Source organism: Grammomys surdaster, unplaced genomic scaffold (genome assembly GCF_004785775.1).
Source record: "Grammomys surdaster isolate TR1022 unplaced genomic scaffold, NIH_TR_1.0 172, whole genome shotgun sequence".
NCBI classification, from domain to species: Eukaryota; Metazoa; Chordata; class Mammalia; order Rodentia; family Muridae; genus Grammomys; species Grammomys surdaster.
In genome coordinates, this window is record NW_021604620.1 from 176,375 (window position 1) to 190,834 (window position 14,460).

At 44.8% G+C, this 14,460-nt stretch overlaps 1 protein-coding gene across 2 annotated transcripts in view; it reads right to left on the bottom strand.

The window, feature by feature from the left end:
* Nucleotides 1-14,460, bottom strand: part of Lars2 (leucyl-tRNA synthetase 2, mitochondrial) — a 94,474-nt gene that overhangs the window by 42,504 nt on the left and 37,510 nt on the right. For both annotated transcript variants that reach the window (XM_028767338.1, XM_028767337.1), the window contains 4 exons: nucleotides 11,161-11,250; nucleotides 8,843-8,986; nucleotides 2,695-2,802; nucleotides 2,174-2,333 (listed from right to left, as the gene is read on the bottom strand). In XM_028767338.1, coding sequence (XP_028623171.1) covers nucleotides 2,174-2,333; nucleotides 2,695-2,802; nucleotides 8,843-8,986; nucleotides 11,161-11,250 — 502 coding nt within the window. The remainder of the gene's footprint in view (nucleotides 1-2,173; nucleotides 2,334-2,694; nucleotides 2,803-8,842; nucleotides 8,987-11,160; nucleotides 11,251-14,460) is intronic.

Here is a 14,460-nt window from a genome sequence, read left to right on the forward strand (position 1 = left end):
GGAAGCCCAATAAATAAACTCTTGTATAAATTGTCTTGGTCGCAGTGTCTCAGCACAACAACAGAAAAGTGAGTAAGACAGATACTCCTCAGCTTATCATGTGAAGGTATTTGAATTTACTGTGTCCTTCATCTCAGGGACTGTCATCTTTTATAACTTACTAGTCATTAATTATTAAAATTACTTCATTCTGTGGTCCCAAATGAACTACACAGTGGGGAAATGTGTGGGCTGGCTACTGACAGCATTTAGTTTTTCAATATTTACTTCTCAACCATCATAGCCTCAAGGAATCTTAAATTACTCAAAAGTGTAAAAACTGAGTTTTCCCTTCAAAAAGTTGAAATGAATTCTTTCTTTCTTTTCTTCTTCTTCCACCACCTCCTCCCCTTCCTCCAGTAGAGTAAAAACAACAAAACAAACATCTGAGACTGCTAACTTTCACTGTCAAATTATCTGGATTTTAGACTCTCTGGGAGTGTCTATAAGGGTGTTTCCAGAAAGATTTAACAGAGAGGGTAAGACCCACCCTGACTATGTGTGGCACCACTGCATGAGCCTGGGGCCTGGACCTGGACTGCATGAAAAGAAGGCGGGCTGAAAGTACCTTTCACTTCTTCTCTCTGCTTCCTCACTGTCTAAGTCAGTGTTCTGTTGCTGTGAAGAGACACCATGACCAAGGCAACTCTTATAAAAGAAAGCACTTAACTGGGACTTGCTTACAGTTTCAGAGGTTTAGTTCATTATTGTCATGGCAGGAAGCATGGCAGTGGGGAGCATGGTGGCAGGCAGGAGTGGTGCTGGAGAAGCAGCTGAGAGCTACATCCTTATCTGCAGGCAGAGAGAAAAGATACTAGGTCTAGCATGGGTGTTTGAAACCTCAAAACCCACGCCAAGTGACACACTTCTTCCAACAAAGCCACACCTCCTGATCCTTTCAAATAGTGTCACTTAATCCCATACTTAGGAGGCTCTGAGTTCCAGGCCAGTCTGGTCTACAGAGTGAGTTCCAGGACCACAGAGAAACCCTGACTGGAAAAATCAAATAGTTTTACTCCCTGATGATCATGCACTCATGAGACATGGGCACGGAGGCCTTAAAGGGGCACATGGAATTCTAACCCGCATCTTTTCTCTATTCAGTATATAACCAAAAAGGTGAAGGCAAATGACAAGACCTGCCTTGTATTGGGACGACTTCTGCCCTAAGCCCAGAGACACTTACAGTTAGGACTGTAAAAAGCTTGTGTCTGACCCAGGAGGCTGGGCCCACAGCAGGCTCCTAGGATGGGCAGGTGACTAAGTTGCCCTCAGTGCACTCAGGAAACAATCACTGTCTGGAGCAGAAGTAAGCTGTCATGACACTGCCTCCCAGTCTACATCATCCACAGCAGTTGGCGACCTCAATAATTCAGATGTGAGATGCAGGTTAAAGTTCACAGTGTAAGAAGAAGCATAAGGATGACACTTCTGCAGAGAATTTTAAGCCTTCTCCAGAGAACTTCTTCTAGTAAATAAGGTCTTCCTTGCACCCTCCAGGCTCTATCCCTCGAAATCCCTCCCTGGGTGGCTGTGACTTTATGTTTAATCAAAGGTATGTGGTCTTCCCTTTGGCATGGAAAAGGCCAGGAGTCTCAGTGACAGCAATCACTCATTGCCAGAGTTCTTTTTATACCCTCACGTTTTGAAATTTTATTACATTTATTTATTTTTAGGGGTGTGTGTATGTCACAATATGTGTGTGAGTCTAAGTCAAAGGACCGTGGGATTCTTGGGGTGTGCGCTCTCTGTCCACCATGTGACAAAGATAAGCACCTTTATCCACTGTGCCACCTCACCATCCCTTTTTAGTAGTTTTATTTGCTAGAGGAATTAAAAATTCAGAAGATTCTCACACTATCAGAAGAGAGCTTTAAACTGATACTGAACCCAAACTAAAGGACTGAGCTTCTGGGCAAACTCTGGAAGGGGCTCAGAGAAACCCAGGACAATCAATCTAACGTTCCCAGAGCTGTTTTACCCTCAGGTTTTGAGATTAAAAAAGTAAAAATTATGGCTAAGGTGAAGAACAGATGATTAAAAAACAGCAAACATATGAAGTGTATGGGTCTAGAGAACCACTGTCCATGTGAAGGAGGTGACCCTATCACCTGTGCCTCACCCTCCAGCTCACCTCTGCCAGGGACCAGTGCCTGCTGCAAGGCTTTCTTCATAGAGCTGCAGCCATGGAGAAGCCCATGGCTAGGAGAGATGGCCACATGGGAGATACCATAGATGGCCTCAGGGGTGGCTGTGTATGCTGTCAGTTTCTCTCCAGTGTCTTGTCCATCAACCTGACAGGATGAAACATGATATTTTATTTTCAGTCCTCTCCCTGAGCTCTGGGGCTCCCCATGCCACCCATTCTGTCATTTCCAAACAGCCACGGCAGCTTCTGACCACACAACCAGGAATGTGTGCAGGGTGTGAGGCCAGGCGGAAGGACAGGACGGGGAGTCCTCGGTCAGTCTCCACTCCTGCACTCAGCACCAGGCACCCCAAGATGAAGACAGAGGAAACATGCTCAGAAAGATGCCTTCCCGGCTCTCTTTCTGCTGGGCAGTTCTGCGGTGTGGTATAGAGCTGCTATGTATTCAGAGTTCCAAAATACAAACGTGATTGGTGGGCAGGAATGCTGTGCCCGTGTCTTATCACCTTTAATGTGAAGTCCAGGTGGCAGCCAACACAGTCCCCAATCCAGTGGGCCTGCATGCCTTTTATTCCATACCACTCTGGGAGGTCTGCCAAGGCATCCTGCATGGCCTGGAGAAATAAAAAAAAAAAGAAAAGAAAAGAAAACAGAAAAGTAGCAAAGGTCCTGTGAGAACAAATGGTGTGAGGCTTGAGGTAGGAAAGGTGGGGAAATGGAAGAAAGTTCTGGATGTCAAACTCCCTCAAGACTTCCACATTCTGTTGCCTCAGTTGAGGTAAAACAAATAGAGGCAAAACACAGCAGAGACACTCAATTCACAACCACCTAAGCACGACCGACCTGACCTACCTCCCTGTTCAAGGTTTCATGGAAGAAAGAAAGCTAACAGACAAAAGACCACAATTCACATCTTTGCTGGACGTGTTTATAGCTTCTCTCCCCAAGTCTGGGGATCAAAAGAAGTTCCAGATGAGCTCCACCTGTCCCCATCTTCCCCTGTCACACAACATCCCACAGAATTCTGTATCACCCTCCCCAGACACTGGGCCATTTCTCTTTCTCTTCCCTCTCTTCCTCTCCCTCTTCCTGCACTAACTCTTCAAGTTCTCTCTCTCTCTCTCTCTCTCTCTCTCTCTCTCTCTCTCTCTCTCTCTCTCTGTGTGTGTGTGTGTGTGTGTGTGCGTGTGTGTGTGTGTGTCTCACACAGCCCAGGCTAACCTTGAAATTCCAATCCTCCTGCTTCCTCTACAGTGCTGACATTACATGCTTGGCACGCTGGCAGCCAGTGATTTTGATTTTTTTTTTCTTTTCTTCCCAGATTGCACATCAAGGGTGGCAAAGCTCCTGGTGGAGGTGCTTAGCTTAAAACATTCAGATGGAGGTGAGGCCCAGACATTCAAATAGGAAGAAATGTGAACGTTTTTACATGCTGATTCTAGACAAATGCTTGCCTAAAATCTAAGCAAATCTATGAATATTTTTACAAAATTACTTTTTTAATTGGCCAAATGAAACCAATATCCTGAAGCACCAAACAAGCTCCTTTCAGTCCCCTGGGTGACACTTGCTCGGCTGTTGCTAGCCTCAGCTGTCCACACTCTCTATGGGGGGCTTCGATTACCGAGCCAGTGGGCAGCAGTTCTGGTCTCATCTACCCATGGCAAGCCATGCCAGCAGCTCCTCTGCCCGTCCCTGCCAACCATAGGTATACAAGTTCCCTTGGCTCATAGAATACAAAAACTTGGGGAAACATTAGGATTTTAGACTTTTTAAAAGTGGTGTGAAATGCTAAGGAATGAGGTTTGGTGGAACATACGCTGAAGGCCAAGGCAAGATGGACTTGAGTCCGAGGGACCCTGTGCACAAACACACGCAAATGAACGCGTCTACAAAACAAAAACAAAAACAAAAACAAAAACAAAAAAACATTGCTCTCACCCCCAAGGGAGAAGAGATGGTTTATTCTGGAGTAGAACCAGAAACAGAGATTCAGATTACACCACATTCCGTGTTCCGACGTGGTAACATTTTGATGACGTTTTTATAGCAACAGGACAAAGAAGGTCATGAATCAAGGCACTTTTTAAAGCACGGGTACTAAGAGCAATGAGGCAGCTACAGCACAGTGAGGGAAGCTCTGCTTCGGGCCCCGCATCCCATCTGACAGAGTCTGCAGCCCTTCGCTTACTTGAATCTGGAGGTCTGTTTATTCATTCCAAAGAAAACAAGTTCGATTTATATACTCTGACAAGAATCTACCTAATGGACACAGATGCCGGCTCAAGTACAGAGGGGGCAATAAACGGGCATTAAGAGGGCTTGAGTTACCCCAAAGAAACTTGGGTCTGGATTTGCAACATTTTAACCTCTCTACACGTCTGTTTTTAAAGAGTGAATCAGCAGCTATCACTCACAAAAATCAGTCTGAGGAAGCCTGTGTGTCAGAGTTGGAGGAAGGCAACTCCCTCTGCCATACTCAATGAACCCTCAGGCAGGGTACAGTTTAGAAACTATTTATTAAGTGTCCCCATTTAATAAGGACAGTTAGCTAAAACTGAGACAGGAATGAGACATCCAACACAGCCGACCCTTTGCCTCGTACCTGGAAATGCCGATTCATCATCCTCCCTCATGAGTGACATAGCACAGCTGCCCAGAGACACCGCCCACAATGCTCTGCAGGTCTAGCTGGCACTGTCTTTTCTTCCCCCTCAGCTCTCTTGGTCAGCCAGTGGCTGACTTCATGCTTACCACTCACAGGGAACAACTCTGAAGGGTGGGTTAAGAGGAAGCAATACAACACACTGCACAGCAGCCTTGGATAAAACGGTTTTCTCTTCCAGAGCTCTGTTTCCAAGTTCAGAGTCTTTAGACCCTGGACATGAAAGGGCTCCTGGACATAGCCTTGCTCCTAAGCTGACCACATGGACACGTTGGGGCAAACACAGAGCTCTGGAGATTCCTGTGGCAGATGGCTCTCAAGCCAAGACAGATGCTCACTCCTCTGCCTGAACTGCAAAAACTGAAAAGCCACGCCCATTTTGCACTTTCCCTTAATGCTGGGGGTGGCCACGTGACACACAACATGAATGGAATTCTATTGGGGTTGGGAGGTTGTTTGAGAAAGCTCTTGCTTTCCAGATGAAACGGACTCGTTTGCACTGTTCCCGTTGCTTCTGTCTTTCACTAACGGTGATGCACTGCCCCTGTTGCTTGTCTTGAATGGCGATGTGGTATCTGGAGCTACAGCAGCCATCTAGCAACCAGAAGATCACAAGCAGGAAGAAAAGGCCAAGAGACACCCTGGGAAGCCAAGTCTGGTCCAGCAACTGCTTCTCATTATGTGGAAAAAGTAACTTCCTAGTTGCTTAAACCACCACGACTTGGGTTTTCAGTTGCTTGCAGCTGAATGCATTCTTAGTTGATCCAATGTCTCATCCTTATATACACAGCAGGACGTCTTTACTACTTCATGACAGTTTCTATCAGTTCAGGATATCCCATCTCAGTTCACCTTTAAGATTCTGGAGCACATTTTCCAAGCTCCTATTATTTTTCCCTCTCCATTGAAGTGTCTGGCGGCCATCTTGAACTCAAAAGGACTACCCCTACTCATGAGGGCTAGCTCTACCCAAGGGAGTAGTCTAGCCCTGAGCTTCCCGGTCAAGTCAGGTCTTCCTGGATTAAGGTTATCCCTACCTGCATCCTCTTATCCAACAATCATCAAGCTCAGGAGATTGTCCCACTGAGATCCTTTCTAATTCCCTGCCACTTCTCCCACCTAACTGCAGATTTCATGTGCTGGGACCATTGCAAAAACTGGTACCCGTCGCCACACCGTCCATTCCACAATGTTCTTATGAAAACATAATTCTGGGAACAGGTGAGATGGCTTCATGGTTAAGAGTGCTTTCTGCTCTTGAGAAGACCTGAGTTCAGTTTCCAGCACCCACTTTGGGTGACTCGCAATCAGGTGTAACTCTACTTCTAAGGGACTTAAAACTTCTGGCCTCCTCAGACACATGGACTCACATGCACAGAGCCACATACAGACACATCATTTTTGAAAATGTATAAACCCTTTTTTTAAAGGCTACCCCATGATTCTGATATCACTGCCTTCTTTACAATATTTCATGATTTCATATGGCTCTTGTGCTGAGGTCAAAATTTGTAAGAATTAGTGCAGCCCCTAATCTACCTCTCCAGACCTACTTTGAGTCTTCCCACATGGCTCTCAGTTTAACATACAGTGCACATCTCTTAGCTTTTCAACCCCTTTGTGGTGGTCTGAATAGGAATGCCCCCCCATAGAGGCATGTGTTTGACTACTTGGCACCTAGGAAGTGACATTATTAGGAGGTGTGGCCGTAGTTGGAGGAAGTGTGTCACAGTGTGGGTGGGCTTTGAGGTCTTAGATGCTTAAGCTCCGCCCAGTGTGGCTCACAGTCTCCTTCTGTTGCCTGTGGATCAAGATGTAGAACTCTCAGCTCCTTCCCCAGCACCATGTCTGCCTGCATGCTGCCATGCTTCCTACCATGATGATAATGGACTGGGCCTCTGAAGGCAAGCCAGCCCCAATTAAATGTTTTCCTTTACAAGAGTTGCTGTGCTCATGGTGTCTCTTCACAGCAATAGAAGCCCCGAGACAACCATCACACGCCCCTCATTGCACAGAGTTGGCATTGTCTAGCCCCTCTAACTTGTCCCTCTGCAGCCTAACACTGAAGCTTTTGATTCAGATGTCCTCAGCTGGTCCAGATTCTCAGTCAGTTCAGTGCTAAAGGTGGCTTCTGCTCCCCTGAGACTCACAGCAATCATCTTTTCTCCTAAGTCCTGTTCACTTATATAACAAATGCCTTCATGTTATCAACTAACTTCAACTTCTGGGTCTGTCTATTGGGTCACAGTATCTTGTTTTTTTTAAAAAATGTAGTTATTTTGTTTGTTTTTCAAGACAGGGTTTCTTTGTCTTGATAGCTTTTATCTTTGATAGTCTTGGCTGTCCTAGAATTAGCTCTGTAGACCAGACTTGCCTTGAACTCACAGAGGTCTGCCTTACCTGTTGGGCACTGCAGATGATACTCTACAGGGGTGCTGAATCATGCTGACTCCCTTTGGATCTATTTTATTCTAGAAATTCTATCGACCCCTACAGAGGCTTACTTTTAATCTTCAATAAGTCCACACTGTTCTGTTTTTGTCCTCAGTTATAGGGTGTTAGCCAAGCTTCCAATTATGGCCTTTGGGGGTTCAGTGTCTCTCTTAGCCAAGTGTAACATGCAGGTTTCCATGTGCCTCACAGTCCTGGGTGTGCTCTCCTATCAGAGCCCCCGCATGTGCCAGCATCATGGACTCTCCCTCTTCTCCCAATTTTCAGTGCTAACCTCCTAAGAGCTTTTTCAATAAATCTGCACAGGAGTTCAGCAAGAACCAAGAGTTACCATGGCAACTCACCATCCTACTGAACAGTTGAAAATTCACAGCTGACAGTTTAAAGAACAATGGCCCTGGTCAGGTTATTACATTTCCAACTATAAGCAGGGGTCAAAGCACAGGAGCTAACCAGGTGTCCTTCCAATACTGCCATCAGACTCTCACGGCATGTCAGGGAGGGGACTGGCATCCCTCCTTTCCAATATGCCACCAGAGAGTCTCTGGAGGGGAGTGAGAGGGGAAGAAATAATCCCCACTCAGGAATTTGATAGACCTGAGGGTAGCGGAGAGGGGCTACAGAGAAAGCTATGCTCTCAGCTTTGCTCTCCTCCAGGCAAGCTAACAAGCTCTTTTGAACCTGACCCAGATCCATACCCAGGTTCAGCTGTATCAAAATAAACTAAAAGGAAATGAGCTTCACTGTAGACAGTATTTAGAGGAGGGATACGGAGGGTCTGCTGAGCTGGTGGGATGTGGTTTTGTTTTGGTCCAGAATGGTATAAACAGAAGTTGCCTAGGACTGTGCTCTCTCAGCACATGAGCCTTATATACCATATCTGACCTGAGTTATCAGCAAATGAGACCCAGACTTTGTCTGGGCATACCATGGGTTGCCTTTGAGACTCAGCTTAAAACAGAAGCACTAAGTATTACACACATACAGAACTCAGGACTTTGTCCAAGCCACTATGACTTACTAAGGAGCTCTGTTTCCATGGCTGTCTTTGTCTTGATCTCTGAATCAGCCAGAAGGTGTCTGAAGCATCATCGGATCTAACTGCTCATCTTACTTATTAGGAAACTGAGGCCAGGGCAACCTGCACAATCAGTCAGAGGCACAGGAGGGCCACATGTGGAGCTCTGGACTTGGCCTGGATCGCTCCTACTCTGGCTTTCCCTCCTGGAAACCAGTCAGCTCTTCACTTCTAGGCTACTATAAGCAATGGCACAGAGAAACTTTAACTTGAGCCCCCTGGAGTGTCACAAAGACTCATTCCCTTTCCCCTTCTTGGATGTGTAATTGCAAATAGAGGTACTGCTGCTTTGTGACAGCTCACTGAAGAAGAACCTGCCCACCACCCTGTGTGGATGTGAACAACACTGAGGCTCTCTGTCTCCCGTGTCTCAGGACTCTGCTTAGGCTCCTTCACTAGAGTTGACAGTGTGTTATACCCACACACTGGGCACTACTGAGAGTCTCCGACCACCACTTACCTTTGCATATGCAGTTGTCTTAATGAACCACTGTCGGAGGTATTTCTTCTCTACCTTGGCTCCAGAACGCCATGAACAGCCACATTCATTCACCTGCTCATTAGCTAGCACCGTTTTATCCACTGGGTCCCAGTTAACCAAGGCCTGTTAGGATACAGGAGACAGGGGGACGCACTGTGGTGAATGCCCTGTGGACGCCTTGTGAACAAGGTTGTAATGCTACAGTGTGGTTCCAAGCCTGAAGGCATCTTTGGGGTGGACTGCCTGGCCAACGGGCCACTAGTAAGCTGTGACAAGGACACACTCAATGCCCTTGTTAGAAAAGGCTTGGGGAAGATGGACGTCTGTGAGCACGTGGTCAATTCAATCTTAGGTTGTTTTCTTGAATGACATGATGAACATTCAGGATTAAAAATTTTAGAACACTTTGGAAAAGAAGAAAAAAAATGGTATCTATTTAAAGTTTCAGAGAATAGAGTTACTGCAGAGAAAATAACACTGTTTACTGAGTGATCACCAAGTGCTCGTTCCCATGCTAAGTGGTTTTACAGCTAAGTGGCTATCTAGCTCAGGGTTAGTTTCAAACTTGAGCTCCTCCTGCCTCAGTCTCTTGAGAGCAGGGATTATAGTTGTGTGCCACTACCCTTGGCTTATGTGCTGCCCTTGAATGCTCACAATCGGCTTGGTGGTAAGTAGAATCATTAAAGACTCCTGTAGTCAGAGGTTTCTATGAGAGAGAATGAAGACGAGGAGTAGGGAAGCAATATAAAACCTAAGGACTCAGAGACACCACAGATAGGGAAGGAACTTGGGTCTCAAGAAACTAAATTATGCTTGCAATTCCTGAAGACTATAGTTTAAGTTAATGTGGAATATACAAAAAGCAGATAAGTCTTAAGTGAACAATTAATGGATTTTTAAATGAGTAAATATGTAACCATTACTCATGTTAAAGTATAGAACATTTTCAGTACCTCCAGAAAACCGTTACGCTTCAACGTTGCACCCCAAGGGCAACAACTGAGTCCTACGCACAGACTCACTCGGCTGGTAGACCATGTGGTCCTAACCATGAGGAAGGTACTCCAGAGTTCCTGTTAGTTTCATTCTTTGTTTAAAACAAACACCTCTGCCTACACTTACCGCTCTGTGACACTCAGGTGCCTCCTGGAACAAAGAAGGCACCGAGGACAGAGCGATCTGGAGATTGCTCTAGTGGCCTGAGAAGCACTGCTTAAAAATTTAATGGAAGACTGTGTAACATGTGCAATTCCTCAGCACCAAAAAGTGTTCACAGTAATTCCGACAGAGACAGTGCTAGCAAACATGTGCCTCATACCCTTCCTCCTTCCTGCTCATGGCCTGCATCCACCGCACCCCTGATCTGCAGGCTGGTTTGCCTTCTGTGAGAAACTGGTGAACTGAAGGAGGGGCTACTAAAGCCTCCAGCACTGTCACACAGCCTGTCCCGCTGGGTCAGGGGCCTAACATCACCCTCCAGCCTGAGTCAAACGACAAGGGTACTCTCTGTCACCAGTGTTAGATGCTTCTCAGCCCTTCCAGGTTGTGCTAAAGTCGGCACAGTTGGGCCCTTTATTACGTCCTCTTCAGTGGCTTTTCCAAGAATGTGTTGGGATCTGACTGGTTCTGGATGCTTCCCACACTTACATAAAAGTCAGGGTAGGGAAGACGTTAGCCATGAGCTATAATCTGGGTTATGATTTTTACAACTGCAAGTATTCTAGTCACAAGAAAGCTGAAGCTAAGCCATCTGGAACCAGATGGAAAGATGAGCACTGAACAGTTTACTTTCTCTAACATGGGGTGGGTCCTCTAGGGCTTCACCTCAAATGCATACAGAGATGACCAGGGTAGTAAGGATCTGGGACCTAAAATTTTTAGGTTCATAAACCTAAGAAGATTGGGTCATCTTTTATTATACTAACACCAGGGAGATTTCATGAGGAAAAAAAAAAAACGGAATGCTGCTACTTTATTTCTGGCAGTGCTCGGTCTGCTGCAGATGAGTCTGTGAACCTGAAATGGCCTTCATCTTTACTGTTATGTGCAAACAGGACTTTCTGTGTTTCTCACATAAACGTTACAATTTTTGTTTTGTTTTGGTGTTTTTGAGACAGGGTCTCACTATGTAGTTCTGGCTGTCCTAGAACTCATTGTGTAGACCAGGCTAGCCCAAACTCACTGAGACCTGCCGGTCTCTGCCTCCCAAATACTGAGATGAAACAGATTAACAGATTAATGATTCTAAGATGGAAAGGATTTATAAAATTTTAAAAAGGAAGCTAACATGAACTTACTTCCTTTTGGTAGGCCAGTCCAGCTTCGTAGAGTTTGATAAACAGGTATTGAGTCCATTTGTAGTAATCTGGCAAACACGTAGTGATTTCCTGTCAAAAAGGGAAGAGGTATAAATGCACAGTCAGGCACTCCACCACACACACCACAACTTAGAGATTCACTTCTTAAAAGCAATTAAATTGCAAAGTATTTACCAACCTATTTCCACTAAGTGTCAAAGTGAGTGAAGGAGCCATTTATGCTGGGAAGAAGGAGATGATGTCATTGGACTGACTCCCCTATCTTTTCTAGATGTGTTCAGTGAGAAGAGCCTCAGGTCTCTTGCCTTTCATCCATGGAAGAAGTTACAGTACAGGAAACAGCTACGAACTTTTTTAAAAAGATGTAATAGTTGTTGTATGTATGTGGGTGTGGGGGTATGTGCACATGAGTGCGGTCAGATCCCCTGTAACTGGAGTTACAGGTGGCTGTGAGATACCAGATATGAGTGCTGGAGACTGAACTTGGGTCAACTGGATGCTCAGCAAATGCTCTTAACTGCTGAGCCATCTTTGCAGTCCGGCTATGAACATTTTTTTGCCAGGATAAACACATGCCGGGGACCAAGAATACAGCTCATCTGAGAAGCAGTCATAAATGTCAAGAGCATTTGTTCACTGGGATGTGATTCTCCTTTCAGAATCAATCCTTTGTCTACACAGAACCTAGGGCTAATGGCTTATCCAGACTCATTATTTTCTCTTTATTACATAATACGAATCAAGCTATTGTCTACACGGAGAGATTAATCAGAAGTTTCTAAAGTTTACTTTCTGCTTGAAAAACAAGTTTAATATAGAATTTTAAAAACTAGGGCTTCATGCGTTAGGCAAGGACTCGAGCTGCACTCCTAGCTTTTCTTGGTTGTTTTATATGCTGCTTTGTTATTGTTGTTGTTTTAAGTAGCTGAGTCCTAATCTTAGGAAACAATTACATTATTTGGGTGTTACTGGGAGTCAAACCCAAGGCCTCCGGCATGCTAACAAGTGCTCCAACACTGAGCTATAACCCCAGCCCAGAAAACAAGTTTTTAAAAATGCAAAACAGGGGTTGGAGAGATAGCTTAGCAATTAATAGCTTAGCAAAGAGAACTCGCTGCTCTAGAAGGTCTTGAGTTCAATTCCCAGCACCCACACAGCGGCTCACAACCATCTAGAACTATAGTCCCACGGAATTTGATGTCCTATAGTAGTGAGGAAACATACACGCAGACAAGACACCAATATACATAAATAAACAAAAAGTTTTAAAGACGTAAAATAACTACACTCTGACTACAAGCTCCATCTCCCTGTCATGAGTCACAGACAAATCTGCCAATCTAATGGTGGTTCCAAGCAGCCTGGCCCCCGCCAAAACCTAAGCTGTGGTGAGTCACCAGGTCCCAGGGACAACACAGGCATCTCATATATAGGGGTGTCAGGCATGAGGAAACTCTGCCAGCTCAAGGATCAGACTAGCAGACAGGGAGTAGCTTGCCTCCCCAGATCCGTGCTAATGCTGCCTTCTCAGCCCTGACCTGCTAGGATGGCACAGACTTGCTCTCTTTAGTTTTCTAGACAAATGCCTTTAAGACTTCCATTGTTAACAAACATGTCAGAAGCCATCTTCTATTCTATTTTACTCATCATTTTATGCTCTCCCACACTGAAGCAACCCCCGAATGCTGCTGAATTAAGAAGAAGCCAGACACATGAGAGACTATATACGAAAGCAAATCTGTATACCTCATATAAGTTTCCCAGCGAAATTCTCACTGCACTGCAGTCACAAACACACAGGGAAATCAGAATGGAACTGGAGGGCAGAATGGGTGAGGATTATGGGAAATATATTAGACCTTGTTATTGTAGAAATAACTTTTTACAAATATAAAAAAGTCAAACTGCTAGATCTAGGGATGGGGGCCATTAACACTTTATTTTGTGTTTACTTGAGTTGCTCATAATGAAAAATCAAATCTTTCCAATGAATATAATATAATATGATACATGAATTATAATGAATATGCATTATAATGAAAATATTTTATGATGAATATTTTATAATGCACTCTCTTAAGCCCTTGGATCTGCTTCTAGACATTGAGTAAAATTCACATAGCAATAGAACAGCTAAGAATAGAACAGCATTATCTTCAGCTAGGTTTGTGGTTCTGAAAATCAGTTTATCTGAGGTAGAAAAGGAAGGGTAGACAGAGTCTCATTAGCCAACTGTCCACCTGTGTTCCTTTTGGGCATCATTAGCCCAAGGTGAAAGAGTCTGTGCCCCCATTTTCTCCCTAACTTCCCACATGGACTTGGCCTATTTTATTTGTTGCTTCTGCAACTGCCATCTAGAGAAAACATAATGCTAGCTGCTGCATGGCCAGGGCCACTGATGGCAACTGCACAAGGGAACTAGGACTGAGAGGACTACCCTGGTTCTCCGTGCTGCACCTTCCTACCTGCGGTAGGCCAGCTGCCTTATTACTAAGTCAAGCAATGTATATTCTGAGAGTCACAGATTATTCCCTTTTGGAGCCTTCCATGATTTGCCCATTAGAACAAAAGAAAATTCTAGTCTTCTAAAATCACCAAAGGCATTTTTCTAATTATATCACTTAAAAGCTTTTAGTTTAGCTAATCGGCTAAAAATCAAAGCCCTATTTTTAGATGTTCACTGTGGACTACTTACTTAAAACACAGTTCTACAGTCAAGAGGCCATTGGGCTTAACACCCATGAAAATATTAACAGCCTCCCCCTCTCTAAAGCAGAAACTATGCTCCCTGGGGATTGTCTGGCAATGTCTAGAAACAATTCTTTGCCACTGTTGTATGTGTATGTGTGTATATGTGTATGTATTTGTGTATATGTGTGAATATGTATTTGTGTGTGTGTGTGTGTGTGTGTGTGTAAGAGAGAGAAATAGAGTGAGGGAGAAAGAGAGCACACATACATGCACACATGCTCACCAACTAGTGAACATGTGAGTTAATACTGCAGAGCTAATATAAAGGAGGGTCCCCTAGCCTGGCAGTGATGATGCACACCTTTAATCCCAGCACTCGGGAGGAAGAAGCAGGTGGATCTCTGTGAGTTCAAGGCCAGCCTGGTCTACAGAGTGAGTTCCAAAAAGCCAAGGCTACACAGAGAAACCCTGTCTTGAAAAACAAAACAAACAGTCCCCTCCAATTATCTACATAGTTTCATTTTTGTGGATGGGGTCTTGCATGTGACCAGGCTGGCCTCACACTCAGGTAACCTTCCTGTGGGTGGG